The sequence below is a fragment of the Cherax quadricarinatus genome, chromosome 55, assembly GCF_038502225.1.
Source record: "Cherax quadricarinatus isolate ZL_2023a chromosome 55, ASM3850222v1, whole genome shotgun sequence".
NCBI classification, from domain to species: Eukaryota; Metazoa; Arthropoda; class Malacostraca; order Decapoda; family Parastacidae; genus Cherax; species Cherax quadricarinatus.
In genome coordinates, this window is record NC_091346.1 from 13,439,825 (window position 1) to 13,465,057 (window position 25,233).

At 41.2% G+C, this 25,233-nt stretch overlaps 1 protein-coding gene across 4 annotated transcripts in view; it reads right to left on the reverse strand.

The window, feature by feature from the left end:
• Positions 1-25,233, reverse strand: part of LOC128699012 (protein PF3D7_1417600) — a 68,336-nt gene that overhangs the window by 33,790 nt on the left and 9,313 nt on the right. For all 4 annotated transcript variants that reach the window (XM_070096836.1, XM_070096835.1, XM_070096833.1 and 1 more), the window contains 2 exons: positions 17,018-17,336; positions 13,216-13,400 (listed from right to left, as the gene is read on the reverse strand). In XM_070096836.1, the coding sequence (XP_069952937.1) occupies positions 13,216-13,400; positions 17,018-17,336 (504 nt within the window). The remainder of the gene's footprint in view (positions 1-13,215; positions 13,401-17,017; positions 17,337-25,233) is intronic.

Here is a 25,233-nt window from a genome sequence, read left to right on the forward strand (position 1 = left end):
TCCACCCTTCACCAATGTGGATTCCAAGTCCTAACATCCCCAGCCCTGAAAGCCAAGAGAACTGTGTTTCTCAAGAAGCTCGACAAACTCATCACAACCCAAGAGATTTCTGTAACCAAATCATCAATTGAAGACCAGAACACCTGAGCCAAGATAGAACACATCACAAGAATTCCCAAAGCTTCCTCCATGCTGAAGGTCACCTTCAGCGATGTCAGCATGGCAATCAAAGCTCTTAATGAGGGCCTGGCCATCTTCTACTTCCACATCCATCCAACATTTATCAAAGCAGAGAAATTTACATACATCCCTCAATGTTACAACTGCTATTCTTACCAGCATACCACGAAGAACTGCCCCTCCATAGACAAGAAGATCTGTGCTACCTGTGGCACTGAAGGCCACGATTTCAAGTCATGCACCTCCACCACTCCACCCAAATGCCTCAACTGCAACAACGACCACCACACCTTGGTGGCCAAATGCCCTACCAGACGTGAACTACTGAAAAAACAGCTTGAACAACAGCAGACACCAACTACCCAAGCAACCTCATATGCTGCCATTACCAGGAATCTACCTGACTCCACCCCAGTTCTCCAGGCCTCCACAACTACATCTCCACCATTGCCCGTAGGTGACTCCACCAAAATCCTATACTGCATCATGTATGCCCACGTCCACAATATTGCAGCACCAGGCTCCTTCAACACCACGATCAACGAACTCTTCAAACTCAACAACATGCCAAACTTTATATTCCCTACATCACCACCGTCCAGTGACAGTGTGAAGTCCACTAACAACATTATCAACATCACCTCTGCTCCTCCACCACTACCAACCGCTCAAGAGCTCAACTAATCAGAGACCACTGAACCACAGCAGAATCCCACCAATGAGAGCCCACCTCCAGTCTCTCCCACAACCACCACGATCAACCAAGCTCCAACATCCACTCCACCTTCCTCACCTCCACCCTCTCCACCTTCCCCACCTCCTCCACCAACCCTACCTCCCCTACAGTACAGAGGAGTCACGTTCTACACCATGAAGCAATATAGTAAAGCAATGCCTCGCGAAGAACTCATCCAACGACTCCAAGACAATACTGCAAAATTCACCTACCACGAAAGACCAACTACCCTCAAAGAGATAATACACCACCTCAACAACCACATATGATTCCAACTCCCCCGTCAACGTGTTACACCTCTCCAGAACAAGATTCAATGCAGTCAGCAGCGGATCAAGTGCATAACCAACCACCACCAAGCTGAAGTTCCCCAGCACTTTGCTATTTAGCTAAAGCTGGGGTGTGGCTCCAATAGACCCTGTTTTCCTGGGCACCACCAGCCTTCTCCTGCCGGGCACCTGAGTACCAGCCCTACCCTACTGACACTCCTGCCAACAGCACATCTCGCTCCAACACAACCTCCTGCAGTACCTCTGCACATCACGCTCCAGAGTGGACGGGCCACTCACCTCTGCAACCTCATCTCCTACTCCACCCTCCCAACCTCTTCCATTTTTCCAGCCCTCCCCTCCCTCTTCCTTCCCATTCTCACCAACCCTCAGGTCAGAGAACTTCGAACTTCGAACAACAACAAAATCAAAGTAAACAAATAAATTAACATGCAGGAGATGCCATATCACCTGGTAGCATTTCAGGTTTGCAATACAAGCAAATAGAGGAAACACTAATACTACTTTTCTTCTTACCAACCACCACCATGATGATACAGTCAACCACACATACTAACCAAATTCTGTTTTCCTCCTCCCTTCAAGGTTAGTGCTTTCATACTGGTAAAGGGCTCTTCATCTAAGGAACTAGCACTACCTTCTCTTCCTTGGATCAAACCTTATTACCTCCCAATTCTTAAACAGAGGCAGGACCTGCTTTACACTTTGATTTACAGTGTTTTGCTAATGCAGTGGTTTCTCAATTGTATCCACTCTTCATTTATTCAGACTTCCTAAAATACAGTGGAGCCCCAGATATCGGCTGGTGAGGATATCAGCCAATCGAATTACGGCCGCTTTTTTGTCCAAAATTCTATCCTGGATTTCAGCCGGCAACTCGGAAATCGGCCATATTGGATGCGTCCGTCCGCCACACCGCATGCGCAAGTCAGTCTGGCTGTTTCTCTCAGTGAGTGAGCAACACTTCATGCATTCATCCAAACATTTCGTTATAATCCACTGTTTTCTGTGGTTGTTTATCGAGTGCAACTGCGAAATAAGCCACCCAGGGCCCAAAGAAAGTTCCTAGTGCCCGCCCTTTGGAAAAGAAAGTGAGAAACATGATAGAATTCAGTGACAAAACCTCATCCCACTTCAGGCAAGTCTTCAGAAACAGACCTCTCTGGACATTTTTTTTTGTGTGACAGGGGTGCAGTGACTCTCAAGGGTGCTATAGGGCAAAATCTGTAACTCTTTTGTTTACTGTCCGATTTTCTCCAGTTTTGGTGCACAAGACAAAGTGTTTTCACTCTTTCTTGAAAATATTTATCAAAAGTATACCTCAAACAACAACTGAGAAAAGACTGATTTACTGAAAATGCCCTTGTGGCCAAATTTTCTCTTATATGGGACTACGTAAGGTTGTTTGGACACTTGGTGCCGAGAGAACAATGCTTATACTAATTTTCGGTGAGTCCTTTTCTCTAAATAAACTTATCTTTATTCCACAAAAAAATAAAGTTTGTTAGTTCCTGGAATATTGCAAAAAAATCTGCCCTTTACTCCCACATAACTCCCAAAGTATTTGGAATATTTCCAAAATTTGGTCACCGGAAAATAGAGAAATCATTATTCTACAATTTCTGTGAGCATTTTATTCCATTTAATTAAGTAATAGAGGAAGAATTTTGGACATTAGGTGAATAAGTTACTTGCCAGATATCGGCTGGGAGCGCCGGCCGGCACCCGTCTCAAAAAAAAAAAAAAAAAAAATTAGCGAAAATCGCGTTTGTTTGGGTGTATTTCTTAGTAAACTGATGTTTTCTAGTGCAGTTATCCTCAAAACACCGTTTTCTCTTACTCAGAGTCCAAAGAATACGATATGGAGAGGTGTAACTCAAATAATATCGAAATATTCCCGATGGTCTTTCGCCATATTATGGCCTATTTTATTCAGTCTAGAGTATATAACATGTTTGTATGTTATTTAGAGTGTTTATTATATCATATTAGATCAATTCTGATAGACAAATAAGCCGTAGAGTTGATATATAAGCGTAATAATGAGTGATTCCTGCTGGAACTCTCGGGAGCGGGAACACTGCCGAGCATTCCCGTCTGGTTCCCGGTTGTCTCTAAGTCTACGGGTAAGTCCCACCTACTGTTTTATGATGCCAAATAGTCAGTTATTATATTAGAAAGAATAATGCAAGAAAAAGCGATAAAAAACAAGGAAAAAACTCCAAAAAATATACGGGCCGTGAGCAGACTCGCTACCAACATCGCCGTCACCATACCTGATATAAATGACTATAATTTCTTGTAGAAACGTCGTAGAACATTCATTCTGGTACCATTGTGTTGCCAAAGAGTTGAGCTATTTTTCAGTATATATAACTCAATTTCCATATTTTTTAGATTTTTCGGTGAGCGCGCGCAGAAATTTGCCCTACTGCCCCCTCAAGCTGGTCCTAGTGCCAGCAAAAGACAAAGAAGGCAAGTAACCCTGGGCAGGGACTTCATACCTCAAGTCCTTATGGAAGGGGATTCCCCTTCCAAACACTATTCAGTCCTCCCTTTCTCCTCCTCCATGTCTTCCATACGCCAACACGAATCTTCAATTGAGGTAAATGTGATGTTAAATGTTCATATCCATTTTATTAGTCATTTTATTTAGTTCTCATTGTTTTGTGTATGTTACTCTTCAAAAATGTATTTTTTGTTAATATTTTTGGGTGTCTAGAATGGATTCAAAATCTTTCTTTCTTTCAACACACTGGCCGTATCCCACCGAGGCGGGGTGGCCCAAAAGGAAAAACGAAAGTTTCTCCTTTCAAATTTAGCAATATATACAGGAGAAGAGATTACTAGCCCCTTGCTCCCGGCATTTTAGTCGCCTCTTACAACACGCATGGCTTACAGAGGAAGAATTCTGTTCCACTTCCCCATGGAGATAAGAGGAAATAAACAAGAACAAGAACTAATAAGAAAATAGAAGAAAACCCAGAGGGGTATGTATATACAGTGGACCCCCGCATAACGATCACCTCCCAATGCGATTATGTAAGTGTATTTATGTAAGTGCGTTTGTACGTGTATGTTTGGGGGTCTGAAATGGACTAATCTACTTCACAATATTCCTTATGGGAACAAATTCGGTCAGTACTGGCACCTGAACATACTTCTGGAATGAAAAAATATCGTTAACCGGGGGTCCACTGTATATGCTTGCACATGTACGTGTAGTGTGACCTAAGTGTAAGTAGAAGTAGCAAGACGTACCTGAAATCTTGCATGTTCATGAGACAGAAAAAAGGACACCAGCAATCCTACCATCATGTAAAACAATTACAGGCTTTCATTTTACACTCACTTGGCAGGACGGTAGTACCTCCCTGGGCGGTTGCTGTCTACCAACCTACTACCTAGGTGGATTCAAAATATTTACATTAATTCTTATGGGAAATATTACTTCGGTTTTTGGACTTTTCTACCACATTTTTCACCTCTGCTATGTAGTATTTTGTAACCCTTATGACTTTAGTGCTTTCCACAAATATAATAATAATATTAGCTAACAATAAAATTTTATAAACTGACAAGTCAGAGTAGGGGAGTTACTAGATGGGGAGATGGAGGTTTTGGGTAGATGGCAAGAATATTTTGAGGAACTTTTAAATGTCGATGAAGAAAGGGAAGCGGTAATTTCATGCACTGGCCAGGGAGATGTACCATCTTTTAGGAGTGAAGAAGAACAGGATGTGTGTGGGAGAGGTATGTGAGGCATTACATAGAATGAAAGGGGGTCATGACAGAAATGTTAAAAGCAAGGGGGGAGATACAGTGTTGGAGTGGTTGGTATTTTTGTTTAATAAATGTATGAAAGAGGGGAAGGTACCTAGGGATTGGCAGAGAGCATGTATAGTCCCTTTATATAAAGGGAATGGAGACAAAAGAGATTGTAAAAATTACAGAGGAATCAATTTGAGTATACCAGGAAAAGTGTACGGTAGGGTTATAATTGAAAGAATTAGAGGTAAGACAGAATGTAGGATTGCGGATGAGCAAGGAGGTTTCAGAGTGGGTAGGGGATGTGTAGATCAAGTGTTTACATTGAAGCATATATTTTTTTTTTTTTTTTTTTCAACAAGTCGGCCGTCTCCCACCGAGGCAGGGTGACCCAAAACAGTATTTAGATAAAGGTAGGGAAGTTTATTGCATTTATGGATTTAGAAAAGGCATATGATAGAGTGGATACGAGAGCAATGTGGCAGATGTTGCAAGTACGTATATGGAATAGGTGGTAAGTTACTAAATGCTGTAAAGAGTTTTTATGAGGATAGTGAGGCTCAGGTTAGGGTGTGTAGAAGAGAAGGAGACTACTTCCCAGTAAAAGCAGGTCTTAGGGATGTGTAATGTCACCATGGTTGTTTAATATATTTATAGATGGGGTTGTAAAAGAAGTAAATGCTAGGATGTTCAGGAGAGGGGTGGGATTAAATTATGGGGAATTAAATACAAAATGGGAATTGACACAGTTGCTTTTTGCTGATGATACTGTGCTTATGGGAGATTCTAAAGAAAAATTGCAAAAGCTAGTGGATGAGTTTGGGAGTGTGTGTAAAGGTAGAAAGTTATAAGTGAACATAGAAAAGAGTAAGGTGATGAGGGTATCAAATGATTTAGATAAAGAAAAATTGGATATCAAATTGGGGAGGAGTAGTATGGAAGAAGTGAATGTTTTCAGATACTTGGGAGTTGACATGTCGGCAGATGGATTTATGAAGGATGAGGTTAATCATAGAACTGATAAGGGAAAAAAGATGAGTGGTGCGTTTAGGTACATGTGGAGACAAAAAACGTTATCTATGGAGATAAAGAAGGGAATGTATGAAAGTATAGTTGTACCAACACTCTTATATGGGTGCGAAGCTTGGGTTGTGAATGCAGCAGCGAGGAGGCGGTTGGAGGCAGTGGAGATGTCCGGTCTAAGGGCAATGTGTGGTGTAAATATTATGCAGAAAATTCAGAGTGTGGGAATTAGGAGAATGTGTGGAGTTAATAAAAGTATTAGTCAGAGGGCTGAAGAGGGGTTTTTGAGGTAGTTTGGTCATTTAGAGAGAATGGATCAAAGTAGAATGACATGGAGAGCGTATACATCTGTAGGGGAAGGAAGGCAGGGTAGGAGTCGTCCTCGAAAAGGTTGGAAGGAAGGGATAAGGGAGGTTTTGTGGGTGAGGGGCTTGGACTTCCAGCAGGCGTGCATGAGCGTGTTCGATAGGAGTGAATGGAGACGAATGGTATTTGGGACCTGATGATCTGTTGGAGTGTGAGCAGGGTAATATTTAGTGAAGGGATTCAGGGAAACCAGTTATTTTTATATAGCCGGACTTGAGTCCTGGAAATGGGAAGTACAATGCCTGCACTTTAAAGGAGGGGTTTGGGATATTAGCAGTTTGGAGGGATATGTTGTGTATCTTTATACGTATATACTTCTAAACTGTTGTGTTCTGAGCACCTCTGCAAAAACAGTGATTATGTGTGAGTGAGGTGAAAGTTTTGAATGATGATGAAAGTATTTTCTTTTTGGGGATTTTCTTTCTTTTTGGGTCACCCTGCCTTGGTGGGAGACAGCCGACTTGTTTAAAAAAAAAAATCATGATCTATCAATAATAAATAAAAATTGTATAAAAAATGTTACCAAACAAGAAAAGATGAGTGATATCCTTAGGAAAGATCTGGACAAGTTATTAGCTTCAATTAAGATATCATCAAATGAAGAATAAAAGTCAATACAATGGCTGGGACAAATCATCACTAACTAACAAACTGGAGATGAAAATGAACAATGCTTTGGTTCATTATTAAATGGAAGAGCTAGAATCTGTTTCCATTTCGTCAAGCACTTAGTAATCACATACAGGTCTCCCTCAATATTCGCGAGGGTTAGGGGATCAAGAGCCTCGCGAATGTTGAAAAACCGCGAATGTTGAAAAACCGTGAATGTTTGGTGCCCCAATATATTGTAGGGAAATATATTACAATACTGCTTCCTTAACTTGTTGAACCATGAATAATCATAAAATACATGAAAACTTCGTAAATTGTACTAAATATATACATGTTATGCTTTAATAACGTATGTTATTTAATAACATGTATGTTAATAACATGTATGTTATTAAATACCACAGACTCCACCAATGCCTCCACCACTGCGAGTTCCTACTACCCTCCCTCCGACCCCCACAACTGGTAGCCAGCCCTCCCACCACTCAATGTGTTGAGTGTTTTGTTTGTTCATTATTTGCTATTAAACTACAGAATAAATAATGTAAACCCATTCATGACTGCATATTGGAATGGCTATTCGGACAGGTATTAGACGGTGACATCATGTGTTTACTCTTGAACACAGCAAAGAATCGAACATTTCTGCTATTGCTAATAATAACAATAGTAATAATAATAATAATAATAAATACGATATAATTGAAGAAGAAAATTGTACAAAAATACGAGGGAGTGGTTGACACATCGTCAGTGTGACTTTGTTTATGCTGGAGTGAACATTAGTCTCCCTGCTCTTCCAAACATTTCACAATAATTCAGCAGTTGAGGCAGTGGTATTTAATAACATATGTGTTATAAATAATAATAGTACATGTTATTATTAATAACATGTATTATTATTAACATTTTTTTTTTTTTTTTTTTTTTTTTTCAACAAGTCGGCCGTCTCCCACCGAGGCAGGGTGACCCAAAAAAGAAAGAAAATCCCCAAAAAGAAAATACTTTCATCATCATTCAACACTTTCACCACACTCGCACATTATCACTGTTTTTGCAGAGGTGCTCAGAATACAACAGTCTAGAAGCATAAACATATAAAGATACACAACATATCCCTCCAAACTGCCAATATCCCAAACCCCTCCTTTAAAGTGCAGGCATTGTACTTCCCATTTCCAGGACTCAAGTCCGACTATATGAAAATAACCGGTTTCCCTGAATCCCTTCACTAAATATTACCCTGCTCACACTCCAACAGATCGTCAGGTCCCAAGTACCATTCGTCTCCATTCACTCCTATCTAACACGCTCACGCACGCTTGCTGGAAGTCCAAGCCCCTTACCCACAAAACCTCCTTTACCCCCTCTCTCCAACCCTTTCGAGGACGACCCCTACCCCGCCTTCCTTCCCCTATAGATTTATATGCTTTCCATGTCATTCTACTGTGATCCATTCTCTCTAAATGACCAAACCACCTCAACAACCCCTCTTCTGCCCTCTGACTAATACTTTTATTAACTCCACACCTTCTCCTAATTTCCACACTCCGAATTTTCTGCATAATATTTACACCACACATTGCCCTTAAACAGGACATCTCCGCTGCCTCCAACCGTCTCCTCGCTGCTGCATTTACCACCCAAGCTTCACACCCATATAAGAGTGTTGGTACTACTATACTTTCATACATTCCCTTCTTTGCCTCCATAGATAACGTTTTTTGACTCCACATATACCTCAACGCACCACTCACCTTTTTTCCCTCATCAATTCTATGATTAACCTCATCCTTCATAAATCCATCCGCCGACACGTCAACTCCCAAGTATCTGAAAACATTCACTTCTTCCATACTCCTCCTCCCCAATTTGATATCCAATTTTTCTTTATCTAAATCATTTGACACCCTCATCACCTTACTCTTTTCTATGTTCACTTTCAACTTTCTACCTTTACACACATTCCCAAACTCATCCACTAACCTTTGCAATTTTTCTTTAGAATCTCCCATAAGCACAGTATCATCAGCAAAAAGTAACTGTGTCAATTCCCATTTTGAATTTGATTCCCCATAATTTAATCCCACCCCTCTCCCAAACACCCTAGCATTTACTTCCTTTACAACCCCATCTATAAATATATTAAACAACCATGGTGACATTACACATCCCTGTCTAAGACCTACTTTTACCGGGAAGTAGTCTCCCTCTCTTCTACACACCCTAACCTGAGCCTCACTATCCTCATAAAAACTCTTTACAGCATTTAATAACTTACCACCTATTCCATATACTTGCAACATCTGCCACATTGCTCCTCTATCCACTCTATCATATGCCTTTTCTAAATCCATAAATGCAATAAAAACTTCCCTATCTTTATCTAAATACTGTTCACATATATGCTTCAATGTAAACACCTGATCTACACATCCCCTACCCACTCTAAAACCTCCTTGCTCATCCGCAATCCTACATTCTGTCTTACCTCTAATTCTTTCAATTATAACCCTACCGTACACTTTTCCTGGTATACTCAGTAAGCTTATTCCTCTATAATTTTTACAGTCTCTTTTGTCCCCTTTCCCTTTATATAAAGGGACTATACATGCTCTCTGCCAATCCCTAGGTACCTTCCCCTCTTTCATACATTTATTAAACAAAAGTACCAACCACTCCAACACTATATCCCCCCCTGCTTTTAACATTTCTGTCATGATCCCATCAGTTCCAGCTGCTTTACCCCCTTTCATTTTACGTAATGCCTCACGTACCTCCCCCACACTTACATTCTGCTCTTCTTCACTCCTAAAAGATGGTATACCTCCCTGACCAGTGCATGAAATTACTGCCTCTGTTTCTTCCTTAACATTTAAAAGTTCCTCAAAATATTCTCGCCATCTACCCAATACCTCCATCTCCCCATCTACTAACTCCCCTACTCTGTTTTTAACTGACAAATCCATATTTTCCCTAGGCTTTCTTAACTTGTTTAACTCACTCCAAAATTTTTTCTTATTTTCATTAAAATTTCTTGACAGTGCCTCTCCCACTCTATCATCTGCTCTCCTTTTGCACTCTCTCACCACTCTCTTTACCTTTCTTTTACTCTCCATATACTCTGCTCTTCTTATAACACTTCTGCTTTGTAAAAACCTCTCATAAGCTACCTTTTTCTCTTTTATCACACCCTTTACTTCATCATTCCACCAATCACTCCTCTTTCCTCCTGCCCCCACCCTCCTATAACCACAAACTTCTGCCCCACATTCTAATACTGCATTTTTAAAACTATTCCAACCCTCTTCAACCCCCCCACTACTCATCTTTGCACTAGCCCACCTTTCTGCCAATAGTCGCTTATATCTCACCCGAACTTCCTCCTCCCTTAGTTTATACACTTTCACCTCCCTCTTACTTGTTGTTGCCACCTTCCTCTTTTCCCATCTACCTCTTACTCTAACTGTAGCTACAACTAAATAATGATCCGATATATCAGTTGCCCCTCTATAAACATGTACATCCTGGAGCCTACCCATCAACCTTTTATCCACCAATACATAATCTAATAAACTACTTTCATTACGTGCTACATCATACCTTGTATATTTATTTATCCTCTTTTTCATAAAATATGTATTACTTATTACCAAATTTCTTTCTACACATAGCTCAATTAAAGGCTCCCCATTTACATTTACCCCTGGCACCCCAAATTTACCTACTACTCCCTCCATAACATTTTTACCCACTTTAGCATTAAAATCCCCAACCACCATTACTCTCACACTTGATTCAAAACTCCCCACGCATTCACTCAACATTTCCCAAAATCTCTCTCTCTCCTCTACACTTCTCTCTTCTCCAGGTGCATACACGCTTATTATAACCCACTTTTCACATCCAATCTTTATTTTACTCCACATAATCCTTGAATTAATACATTTATAGTCCCTCTTTTCCTGCCATAGCTTATCCTTCAACATTATTGCTACTCCTTCTTTAGCTCTAACTCTATTTGAAACCCCTGACCTAATCCCATTTATTCCTCTCCACTGAAACTCTCCCACCCCCTTCAGCTTTATTTCACTTAAAGCCAGGACATCCAGCTTCTTCTCATTCATAACATCCACAATCATCTCTTTCTTATCATCTGCACAACATCCACGCACATTCAGAATTCCCACTTTGACAATTTTCTTCTTATTAACATGTATGTATTTAATAACATATGTTATAAATAATAATAGTACATATTAATAACATATATTATTATTAACATGTATGTTATTAAATACCATTGCCTCAATCACTGCCTCTACCACTCCAGTCACACTCAATCTACAAGTACCAAACACAATGAATTATTGTGAAATGTTTGGAAGAGCACGGAGACTAATGTTCACTCCAGCATAAACAAAGTCACACTGACGATGTGTCAACCACTCCCTCGTATTTTTGTACAATTTCCTTCTTCAATTATATCATATTTATTATTATTATTATTATTATTATTATTATTATTATTACTATTGTTATTATTAGCTGTAGCAGAAATTTTTAATTCTTTGCAGTGTTCAAGAGTAAACACATGATGTCACTGTCTAATACCTGTCCGAATAGCCATTCCAATATGCAGTCATGAATGTGTTTACATTATTTATACTGTAGTTTAATAGCAAATAATGAACAAACAAAACACTCACCACACTGAGTGGTGGGAGGGCTGGCTGCCAGTTGCGGGGGTCGGAGGGAGGGTAGTAGGGACTCGCAGGTGGCGGGAAACTTAAATATGATTTGGCTGCTGGGAATTTGGTGGCTGGGAATTTGGCGGTTGGGAATTCGCGAATGTGTGAAGCCCGTGAAAGTTGAAAACGTGAATGTTGAGGGAAACCTGTACTTTAGCTCACATATGTTTGTTGAGCTTTAGGTACTCTTGGAATTTGGATGTATATGCCTCAAACATGGCTTTGAGCATGTCAATTGGACATTCATTGATGGGGAATTGTTGGGAACAGCTGCTGGCTGCTACTCTTGGAATTAGGGGTTTGTGTGAACTTAAGATGACATAGAAAACATGTTTAGAAATTGTAGGCTGAGCCTGAAATAGCATTGGCTGCAGCTGCTTTCCTCAGGTCATCCTTAATTTACCATATTTCAAGTTCAGCTACAGCTCGGGATGGTGAAGTTGAAGTTATTTATTTTTCATTTCTGTCAAGTGTTCATCATATACCACTTGGTCAGCCTGTTGTGTCATCTGAGGTAATGGAAACACTGTAGTAACAATTTTTATTTTTCAACGCACCGGCCGTATCCCACCAAGGCACGGTGGCCCAAAAAGAAAAACGAAAGTTTCTCTTTAAATTTAATAATATATGTGATGAATGGTTTGAAAAACCGACAAGTTGAAGATTGAGACACTTATGCAGCATATGGGGATCTTTATTCAGGAAACGTTTCGCCACACAGTGGCTTCATCAGTCCAATACAAAGAGGAAGGTGTAAGGAGAGGATGAGAATGAGGTAATCAGTCCCTCAACCTGGAGTCGATGTGTTCAGTCCATCGACTCCAGGTTGAGGGACTGATTACCTCATTCTCATCCTCTCCTTACACCTTCCTCTTTGTATTGGACTGATGAAGCCACTGTGTGGCGAAACGTTTCCTGAATAAAGATCCCCATATGCTTAATAATATATACAGAAGGGGTTACTAGCCCCTTGCTTTTGGCACTGTAGATGCCTCTTATGACATGCATGGCTTATGGAGGAAGAATTCTGTTCCACTTCCCCCATGGAGATAAGAAGAAATAAACAAGAACAAGAACTAGTAAGAAAATAGAAGAAAACCTAGAGGGGTGTGTATATATGTTTGTGTAGTGTGACCTAAGTGTAAGTAGAAGTAGCAAGACACACCTGAAATCTTGCATGTTTATGGGGCAGAGAAAAGACACCAGCAAGCCTACCATCATTTAAAACAATTACAAGCTTTCATTTAACATACACTTGGCAGAACAGTAGTACCTCCCTAGGCAGTTGCTGTCTACCAACCTACTACCAAGGAGCAACAAATTGTCATCAGCAAATTCAGAGATTCATGGTTGTGTATCATCCTGGCACTGATGGCACAGATACCTTATCCTTGATGAATTTTATTTTTTACTGAATCCTTTGCAAAGAGGAGTGGTAATCATACTGTATGCTGTACTTTAAATTACATAAGACTATAAAAGTACTCACCTTGGAGAAGAGGTGCTAAGTACTGCTCCTGAGGTGCACTAAGAATCTTGGAGAGATGATCTGACATGTTCTGCTGTTTACATGTTTTCTTAGTAATGCATGACTTCTTTTTTTTAGTAATAGGTGCATTATTCTTCTCCACAGTTTTGCGAGAGCCACCTAGCTGCTCCACTTGCATTGGCTTACTAAAATGTTATACAAAAGTAAAAAATTACAAAAGGGCAAAATGAGTATTTATTTTGTTGTAAACATGCTGGCTGTCTCCCACCAAAACAGGGTGACCTGAAAAAGAAACACTTTCACCATCATTCACACTATCACTTGCTTGCCAGAGGCACACATAGATGACAGTTTAGATGTCCCTCCAAATAGCAAATATCCCAAACACCTCCTTTAAAAGAAAATTTCATTGTATACAACAATGTTACAAGGATATTAAAAAAAAATTATATTCTCTCAATATATTCCTAAATTCTTGTCACTGACATCTTATTCCATCTGAGAAGGGCCCCAGGTTCAATCCTGGGAAGGCTGGAGATTTTGCACATGCTTTCCTACACAATGCCCCTGTTCACTGAGCAATAAATAGGTAACACTGGTGTTAGACAACTGTTCTAACCCTTTCACTGTTGAGACCCCTACTCAGTGTCGAAGAATTTAAAAAAAAAAAAACTGCACTGAATTGACAAATTCCTAGTCTTATGTGATCCTAGTCTTATGTGAACATACAAAACAGGAACCCATTACAGGATGGAAATCAGCAGGCTAGATTGAGCAGAAAATATTAATGAGGATCAAGTCCAGTGGTTTAACCCTTTGACTGTTTCCGACGTATAAATATGTCTTACGAGCCAATGTTTCTGACGTATTTATACGCACAAATTTAGCAGTTTCAAATCAAGCGCCAAAGGCCTGGTAGGCCTACACGAGAGAGAATGGGTCTCAGTGGTCGGTGTGCACCCTGTGAAAAAAATCTGGGACCCAGCGGTGCATTGTGGGAACGCCATGTTGTTAGTCCATTTTCACCATGCCTCTCGGTAAGAAGTTCCTCACTCCTCGGCAGATTGGAGGTCTTTTGTTCCCAAGTGATAGCTCTAACAGCGATGAAAATGTCAGTGACAGTGAATTCCAGGGTTTTGAAGCGAGTGTTACCGGAAAAAGTGCCCAGGATAACGTAATTAGTGATGAAAACCCAGATGACCCACAGCCTTCCACCTCTGGTGCTGTGCCGGCTTGTTCACGTTCACGTTCGCCTGTACCAGGACGAAAGAGGAAACTATTTGGTCGTGTACAACACCCAGATGATAGCAGTGATAGTGATTTCAAGGTCATTGAAAGCAGTTCTAGTGACAGTGAGAGTGAATATTCCCCAGTGAAGCGGCAGTATGTACGACGTAGCATGCGGTCTGGTAGTGTTTCATATGTTGTTCCAAGGGGAAGGAGAAACTCTGGGAGCACATCCCGTGGCCCTACACCACGACCTGATAGTGAAGATGACGATATTGTAACGATGGGTATGAATGGTGACAGTGAGGGAGGAGACAGTGGTGGTGATAGTGAGGGTGGCACGGCCCATGTGGCACCATCAGCGGGCCACGCTATTACCCACGCTGCTGACGCAGCACAACAACCAGCCTCACCCTACCCCACACTCCCACAACCTGCACCACCACAACCTGCACAACCACAACCTACACAACCACAACCACAGTACAATATCCAGACCCCACCAGCAGACCGCATCTGGGATTGGCAGGACGGTGACGAGTTTGTTCCCAGTCCCCATGACTTTGATGAAACACAAAGTGGAATAAAGCCATCTTGTCCACTTGGGAACAATGCCAGTGAACTGGACTGCTTTGAGTTATTCTTCGATGAACCCCTGATGGACATCATTGTCAGGGAAACAAACACATACTGTGATTACACCATGGCAAATACAATTCTCTCACCAAAATCACGGCTACACAAGTGGAAGGAGACAACTGTGGCAGAGATGTACCTGTTTTTTGCCACAATAATGCTTATGCCACATGTGTATAAGCACACTGTCACCACATACTGGGCAACAGAACGCCTGATTTCAACTCCAGGTTTTAGTGACATTATAGGTGTCAATCGTTTCCCGATACTGTTACGTATGTCACACTTTTCAGACAAAACCAGGTCTGACAGAAGCGACAGGTTATATAAGATCAGAAATGTGTTTATGTACCTGAAACAAAAGTGCTGCATGTATTTTTATCCCTTCAGGAAGCTTGTTATTGATGAGTCCTTGATTTTATTCAAAGGAAGACTCTCATTCAAGCAATATATACCAAGCAAGAGGAAACGCTTTGGTATAAAGCTATTTGTACTGTGTGATTGCAGAAGTGGTCTAGTTTTGGATATCATTGTGTATACTGGCAGTAATACTTTGAGAGATACCATGAAGTTATTGGGTATCTCTGGTGATGTGGTTCGAACAATGATGGAACCATATCTTGGTAAGGGGCATATGTTATTTACTGATAACTGGTACACAAGCCCCTTACTCAGTGATTTCTTGCGAGTGAACTTGACAGACGTGTGTGGCACAGTGCGTGGTAATCGTAAACATATGCCAAGGCTCAACGCTGGCACTCGCAGAGGTGAGGTGCAAGCTTTTGCTGCCAATGACATCATGGCATTTCGGTGGCATGACAAACGTGATGTCACATTGTTGACATCAGTTCACAGAAACGAAATGGTACCCAGTGGCAGGGACAACAGAGAGACCAATGAACCCATTCTAAAGCCTGCAGCTGTCATGGACTACAACCTCAATATGCGCTTAGTGGACAAATGTGACATGCAGATTGGGTTTGCAGACTGTGTACACAAGAGTTATAAGTGGTATATAAAACTTTTTTTCCATCTTGTTGATATCTCTATGCTAAATGCTTATAACATATACAAGTTGAAGACCAACAAAACACCAAAATATGGTGAATTTTGCCTGTCAGTAATCAGACAAATAATTGCAAAGTACCAAGGAGCAACTCCTGCAATAGACCAGCGCCCACAGACGTCATCTCGTTTGAGGTCTGGTGATCACTACCCCATACAACTGCCTCCTACTACTGCCAAGAAAAATGCTCAGAAGAGGTGTTATGTATGTATGCATACCACAAAACGCCCACAAACACGCAGAGACACTCATTTTATGTGTTAGGAGTGTGAAGTGCCCCTCTGCATATACCCATGTTTCAAAGAGTTCCACAAGCTACAGCAGTTCTAGGAACGTGTTTAGTGACTGTACATATGTATATATATTATGGAACAATAGTAATAAACATTGTTTTGTATTGTTTGTTTGTGTAAACAAAGTGTATACACAAACTAATAGTGATAAAGTTTGTTCTGTTATTGTGTTGTAAACAATGAGTGTATATTTGAAGAATGCACCTTACATTGGTCTCACAGGCCACATAAGTTACCTGGAACAGAAAAATATTGAAAAATGCAAGAAACCTTTGAATTAGAGTAAATAAAAGAATACCGGGTGGGCGGCGGTCGCCGCTGTTGCCGTACGCACGTCACTTTCTGCAAACTTTGCGGCTCTATATCTCGGTAAGTACTGATGGCAAAAAATTTTTTTTAGGCTTAAAACACTACTAAAAATATTCCTAACATTTTCATAAGAAAAAAATAATTTTTTTTTCGAATATTTGGCGACATAGAATGACAGTTTCAGAGAGGGGCCTGAAACAGTCAAAGGGTTAAGGGTATAACTACAGAGGGTGATTCCTCAGTGGTTCAACATAAATATACGCAGACTTACTGTTTCTGCTGATGTGTATCTTCAGTCTGTGGATGTGATGCCAATTCACTGTTTTGCTCAACAACCACTCTTTGTGAGGTTGCTAATGGTGTAACCTGGAAGGTTGGTGTTAAGTCTTGTGATACTTCTGTCCCAGGACATGATGGCTGCATTGTCTGGCAATCTTCAGACTTTATTGTCTTTGGTAACATTTGCATACAGGGCTCTTGTTTTTCATTTCCCTCCTTTTGCAAATAAATTAACTTGGAAGAATTCAGTGAAGATGATGAATTTGCAATAACTGTGTCTGCAAGTGTAGTATTATTCTTAACTGCAGTATCTGCAAAAAAAACACACAAAAAAATTGCAAATAAATTAACTTGGAAGAATTCAATGAAGTTGATGAATTTGCAATAACTGATGACACTGGAAGACAGGAGATAGGAGGGATGTGATAATGACATACAAAATACTGAGAGGAATTGACAAGGTGGACAGAGACTAGATGTTCCAGAGATGGAACACAGCAACATGGGGTCACAATTGGAAGCTGAAGACTCAGATAAATCACAGGGATGTTAGGAAGTATTGTATGCCCAGCTGGGTTCATATTTTGTGCCATGCTGGAGCTGCCACCTATAAGCCTACCCAGCACAGCCCGCACCACATTTACCTGGCTCTCACTCAGGCGGCCGACTTCACTCGGGAAACAAGGTCTACTCCGTCACACTCTCCTGGGTCAGGGCATTTGAACACACTACTTGTGTACCAAGAACCCAAATAAAGTAACGTAGCCTCTGAAGAGCATCATTCATCCTCACTTGCACATAAGATTCAAATCAATTAATTGTAATGAGATTTTTTCAATGAGAGTAGTCAAGGAAGTGATGTAGTGGAGGCAGGATCCATACATAGTTTTAAGAAGAGGTATGATAAAGCTCACGGAGCAGGAAGAGTGACGTAGCAGTGACCAGTGAAAAGGCATGGCCAGGAGCTGTGACTCGACCCCTGCAACTACAACTAGGCGAGTACACACACACACGCACGCACACATCAAGAAATTAGAGAAATTGCAAAGATTTGCAATGAAACTAGTCCCAGAACTAAGGGGATTGCCCTACGAAGAAAGGTTAAGGGAAATCAGCCTGACAACACTGGAGGACAGGAGGGTCAGGGGAGACATGATAACAACATATAAAATACTGCAAGGAATTAACAAGGTGGACAGAGACAGGATGTTCTAGAGATGGGACACAGAAACAAGGGGTCACAATTGGAAGTTGAAGACTCCTATGAGTCAAAGCGACATCAGGAAGTATTTCTTCAGTCGTAGAGTTGTCAGGAAGTGGAATAGCCTAGAAAGTGGAGGCAGGAACCATACGTAGTTTTAAGACGAGGTTTGATAAAGCTCATGGAGCATGGAGAGAGAGGACCCAGTAGCAATCAGTGAAGAGGCAGGGCCAGGAGCTATGACTTGACCCCTGCAATCTCACAAAGGTGAGTACAAACAGGTGAGTGCACACACACACATGTTCTAAGACAGGGTGACAGCAATAAGACAAGAGAGAAAGGGGTGGGTAGACTGCATCTTCTTGGACTGTAAAAAGGCATCTGACAGCTCCACACAAGAGATTAGTGCAACAGCTGGAAGACCAGGCAGAGATAACAGGGAAGGCACTGCAATGGATCAGGGAATACCTGTCAGGAAGACAACAGCAAGTCATGGTGAGGTGTCAGAGTGGGTGCCTGTGACTAGCAGGGTTCCACAGGGGTCAGTCCTAGGACTGGTGCTGTTTCTAGTATTTGTGAGCGACATGACAGAAAGAATAGACTCAGAAGTGTGTCTGTTTGCAGATGATGTGAAGTTGATGAGAAGAATTCAATCGGACAAGGACCAGGCAGAACTACAAAGCGATCTGGACAGGCTGCAGGCCTGGTCCAGTAACTAGCTCTTGGAGTTCAATCCCACCAATTTCAAAATAGGGTCCAGAATAAACAAGACAGACATTCCTGGCACTAAAATAACTTTCTGTGTTCATTAGTCATGTCTCCAGGCCCCTCTTATATTACTCTTGTTTTCCATTTTTAATTTTTATTCTCACAAAAAATAGAAGATTTACTGTTATGCGGACTACTGAATTATTGTAAAAATGGCATAAATAATATCAGTGCACTTGTGAAACAATATTAGACTCACCGGTTGACACGTATTGGACACATGGCATGATTTGTAATTAGCTATGCACACGTTTCCTGAAATATCTCGGAAGTCACTGACCTATTTCATGTTGTATTACGGTTAATAATAAACAGACTGAAAGGAATCTCCCAGCAAACATAAAACTTAATGTTTTAATTTGGGTGGTGACACTTTTGAAGTGTCAGTAAGGGGTGATTCCTCAATTAGCAGCGAATTGCTTTACCGATGGGGTCCTAGGCCCCTAACTCCGTCGTTAAGTGAGGAGAGGCTGTAGAGGAAATCAGCTCTAATATACATTATTTAGGTATGAATACTAGTCGGAGATCCCATCATAAGTCCGAGGCGTCGGTAAACGAGTATGTGTACATTACTAAGTGAGGAGAGGCTGTATAGAAAAAGGTTTAGTAATAAGCAGAACATGTTTTAAGGAAAAAACAAAAAAAAAGAGGACAAATAAGTACACAAGATACAATATAGGCCCAATGACAGCAGTTTGTGACACTGTATTAGTAGATAAAAGGTAGATGGGTAGACTTCTGGATGTGCATAATTTTAGAGAGGTAATGGGTATATCAGATCAATACATGTATTTAGTTGCAGCTACAGTAAGAGGAAAAGAAAAAAAGGGCACAAAGAGAATATCTTGAGGAAAGAAGTAAAAGATTATAAATTAAAGAAGATAGTCTGGGTGAAATATAAGCAACTGTTAACCCGTAAACGGTCCAAACGTATATACATGTTTTTACCGCTAGTGCCCCAAACGTATTTATATACGTTTTATTTTTCCTGCCTTCAAATTTGGGACGATTGGCCTGAGATGCCTTGTCAGCATAGAATGGGTCCTAACACTTAGTGTGCACGGCATTAAAAAAATCTGGGACCACTTAGCACCTTGTGGAAGTACCAGTTCAAATGAGCGCCAGTTAGAGCAAACAGCGCAGCAAACACCTGGGATTCACTGATTTCATGTAGTATTAACTCTCCCATTTTAAGAGGAAAGTGATTTTGACCCCGAGTTTAGTGGCTTTGTGGTGGATGTGACCATAAGTGGTCGATGAAATATCAAAAAATCTCCATAATAACCCATGTGCAACATTTGTGCAACACCCTTTCAGAATGTCTTATAACCTATGCCCTAAGTAAAGAGAAACAATTCTGTCTGGCTGGCTGGCAGGCTGGCTAGCTGGCTGGCTGATTGGCTGGCTGGTTGGCTGGTTGGCTGGCTGGCTGGCCGGCTGCATGGCTGGCCGGCTGCGTGGCTGGCCGGCTGCTGGTGGCCAGGCTCTAGCTCTGTCTGTCTCTGTCTCGGTCTATCTCTGCCTATCTGTCTATGTCTGTCTCACAGGTACACATAAATACAAGTATATATAGTGTAAATTACCTAGGATAACCCAAAAAATCCAGACAAAGTGCTAAACTCTCCTTGAAGATATGAGTAAACGTGATGACCCAGTCTTGTGGCTCTCTCTCAGACAGAGAGCTAGACGGATAGACAGATAGACAGGGAGCTTGACAGACAGACAAATAGACAGACATGTTTGTGTACCAGCGACAACAAAGCAGGGCCATGCTCATCAAATGTCAGCTCTTATCAAATGTTATCTCATCTTATCATGTCACTGTCAGGGGTGGACTTGTTTTTCATGCTACAAGGGAACTTATTATTACCTATTACATGTATTATTATTAGGTCTCCTCCTCCTCCTCACCCTCCTTCTCCTCCTCCTCACCCTCCTCCTTCTCCTCCTCACCCTCCTTCTCCTCCTCCTCACCCTCCTTCTCCTCCTCCTCACCCTCCTTCTCCTCCTCCTCACCCTCCTTCTCCTCCTCCTCACCCTCCTCCTCCTCACCCTCCTACTCCTCCTCCTCCCCCTCCTTCTCCTCCTCCTCACCCTCCTTCTCCTCCTCCTCACCCTCCTTCTCCTCCTCCTCACCCTCCTTCTCCTCCTCCTCACCCTCCTTCTCCTCCTCCTCCTAACCCTCCTCCTCCTCCTCCTCACCCTCCTCCTCCTCCTCCTCACCCTCCTCCTCCTCCTCCTCACCCTCCTCCTCCTCCTCACCCTCATGCTCCTCCTCCTCCTCACCCTCCTTCTCCTCCTCCTCACCCTCCTTCTCCTCCTCCTCACCTTCCTTCTCCTCCTCACCCTCCTCCTCCTCCTCACCCTCCTCCTCCTCCTCCTCACCCTCCTTCTCCTCCTCACCCTCCTTCTCCTCCTCCTCACCCTCCTTCTCCTCCTCCTCATCACCCTCCTCCTCCTCCTCCTCACCCTCCTCCTCACCCACCTCCTCACCCTCCTCCTCCCCCTCACCCTCCTCCTCCTCCTCCTCACCCTCCTTCTCCTCACCCTCCTTCTCCTCCTCCTCACCTTCCTTCTCCTCCTCCTCACCCTCCCCCTCCTCCTCACCCTCCTCCTCCTCCTCCTCACCCTCCTACTCCTCCTCCTCCTCCTCACCCTCCTCCTCCTCACTCTCCTTTTCCTCCTCCTCACCCTCCTTTTCCTCCTCACTCTCCTTTTCCTCCTCCTCACCCTCCTTTTCCTCCTCCTCACCCTCCTTCTCCTCCTCCTCACCCTCCTCCTCCTCCTCACCCTCCTCTTCCTCATCCTCTTCCTCCTCCTCTTCCTCCTTCTCCTCTTCCTCCTCCTCTTCCTCTTCCTCCTCCTCTTCTTCCTCCTCCTCTTTCTCTTCCTCCTCCTCTTTCTCTTCCTCCTCCTCCTCCTCTTTCTCTTCCTCCTCCTCCTCTTCCTCCTCCTCTTTCTCTTCCTCCTCCTCATTATTATTATATACTTCCACATATCCAAAACATTGCTGGGACCTATAAATACTTTGTATATATTCCCAGACAATAGTAAATGGCCAAGGCAGGTGTAAATGTCCACCTGTCAGTTTGTTTGTGACAATTAGAGTACAATTTCAGTACCTAACACTAGTGTCAGAACAAAGATTGGTTATGAAATGACAAGAACTACTATAAATTATGATTATCAGAACATAAAAATTATATAAAATATGAAAATAGAAAAAAAAGGTATATCGGCAACACTTCTGCAAGCAGCAGGACTCGATGTTGCTGTCACGTGAGCATCCAGTGCCAACTTCTGGGCCTCATATCTCTAAGTACTGACCCTAATTTTTTTTTTATCCTATAACACTTAGAAAAATGTGCTCTTTATTTTCATTAAAAAAGAAAAACTATTTTTTTATTTTTCAAAATATTCAGGGCACTGGGGTAGTGAACGTATATACAGCAGGTCCCAGCTTTACGGCGTTCCGCTAATACGGACATTTCAAATTATGACCAAAACTCGCTATACGGCTCCCCCCACCTGTCTTTCTAATACGGTCACAGCGGCCCACCGAGTTTGTTTACATTCTCCCTGAGCACATCTCCTTATTATGTCTGGAAACTTTCCAAAATTTCAAGTGTTTTAAAGTTATTGTATATTTTATATGTATTGTACTTGATAAACTTGTGTACACCTGTACCTAAATAAACTTACACACTGTGTTGGCATGTAGGTACACATTAAAATCACTAAGAGTCTCTCTACTCTTGATGCAATAATAATAATAATAATAATAATAATAGTAATAATAGTAATAATAATAATAATCTCTTGGGCTCATTAATGTCGCATATTACGTTAATATAGACATTTCCCTTAATCTATGATATTTTTTCAAAATTATATAAGAAACACATTATGTAACACACAAACATGATACATGCACCCACAGTATAAAAATTTATACAAATATATATGAGATGTTTACCAAACGGTTTGTAGAAGTGTCGGAAGAATTACGTTTTCTCTAGCCCGTCACCTGTTACTATGGATAACTGTAGAAAAATATTCCTTTCGTATGCCTTCACTTTATAGCTATAATTCTGTACTAACTTGTACACAGTGTAAGAGTATTTGTTTCGTGATTTATTATAATAAAAATATTATAAGGTAAAAGTTTCACAAACTCTAACAAATGTACATGAATGAACTAAAACTGGACACGTATTAATACCGTCTATTTCGCCTGACCGAGTGATCGTCCACAACCTGTTCAGTTTGTTTGTTTGTTTACGCTGTCTGAGCTCGGTGTATCATTAAATGTTGTATATTACGTTAATATACACATTTTCATTAATCCATCCGTGATATTTTTTTCAAAATTATATAATAAACACGATAAATAACATAAATACATAACATATGTGTAGAGAACCTAGGATAACCCAAAAAAGTCAGAGTGACTTTTACTTCCATTGCCTTCACTCAGAGCATCATTTCTTCTCAAAATGATGTTACATGAGAATGGGAGTGTTCTTCTTTATTTATTCTACCGTATCAATGTAGAGACAACCTGTACACAATGTAACTTGTACACAAACCAGACGTGTACACTGTTTACAAAACTTACCTTCGCCTGGTTTGTTTACATAACTCTGCGCCTGTCCTCTCTCATGCACTCATTCTTTCTCTCTGGTATGGTAGCCTGGCTGACTACCATACAAACCACACTTGATTTTTTACAATAAATACTACTCATCTCACCCTATATTTTAAGGTAAGTAATGAGTGAACTGTATATACATTTTATCGCTCTGGGATGCTTAAATATCATAGAATAGTATGTGTGGGTGGGTTGGCCTGGTATGGTAGCCTGGCTGACTACCATACATACCACACTTGATTTTTTACAATAAATACTACTCATCTCACCCTATATTTTAAGGTAAGTAATGAGTGAACTGTATATACATTTTATCGCTCTGGGATGCTTAAATATCATAGAATAGTATGTGTGGGTGGGGTGGCCTGGTATGGTAGCCTGGCTGACTACCATACATACCACACTTGATTTCTTACAATAAACACTGCTTGTCTCACCCTAGATTAAGACTATAAATATTTTAAGGTAAGTAATGAGTGCACTATGTGTGTATTGTACTTTTTTATTGTTTTTTGATGCCTGGTTCTATTGCTAACATAATATATGTTAGTATAAACTTGTTATCTAGTGTTTGTATGCATTTGTAAGTGGAAAAAAAGGGTGTTCCACTTTACGGCGGTTTCCGCTTTACGGCGGTAGCCTGGAACCTAACCCGCCATGTAAGTGGGGCCCTCCTGTATACGTTTGGACTGTTTACATGTCAAGAGAAAGATGGGCTAGAGTATAGGTAATGAGGAGTAGGTTGAAGCAGTATATGGGATTTAAGAATGCAATGTTAAGTGTTCAGCAGAAGCTTGTGAATATAGGAGGATGGATACAGGAGGGAAGAGGAGTGACTGATGGAATGACATGTTAAAGAAAGTGGTAAGGGAGAAAAAGTTAGATTATGAGAGGTTTTTACAAAGCAGAAATGATACATGGAGGGTAGAGTATTTTTTTTTTTTTAACAAGTCAGTCGTCTCCCACCAAGGCAGGGTGACCCAAAAAGAAAGAAAATCCCCAAAAAGAAAATACTTTCATCATCATTCAACACTTTCACCTCACTCATACATAATCACTGATTTTGCAGAGGTACTCAGAATACAACAGTTTAGAAGTACACCTACCATCCGACTTACGACCTGCTCGACTTACGACCTGCTCGACTTACGACCTGCTCGACTTACGACCACTCGACTTACGACCACTCGACTTATGACCACTCGACTTACGACCACTCGACTTACGACCACTCGACTTACGACCACTCGACTTACGACCACTCGACTTACGACCACTCGACTTACGACCACTTGACTTACGACCACTCGACTTACGACCACTCGACTTACGACCACTCGACTTACGACCACTCGACTTACGACCACTCGACTTACGACCACTCGACTTACGACTGTTTTTTTTGCCAAATTTCTGGGAAATAAACAACTATTTGTGTTGTACACAGTGTTTATACTAAACCTTACAGTATAAAATACAGTATTAACAGCATAAAAAGTAAATTAAAACATGAAATACCATAATAAAACAATAAAATAGTCATTACAAAAATGTGATATTGATATTCAGTAGTAAAGTTCGACTTACG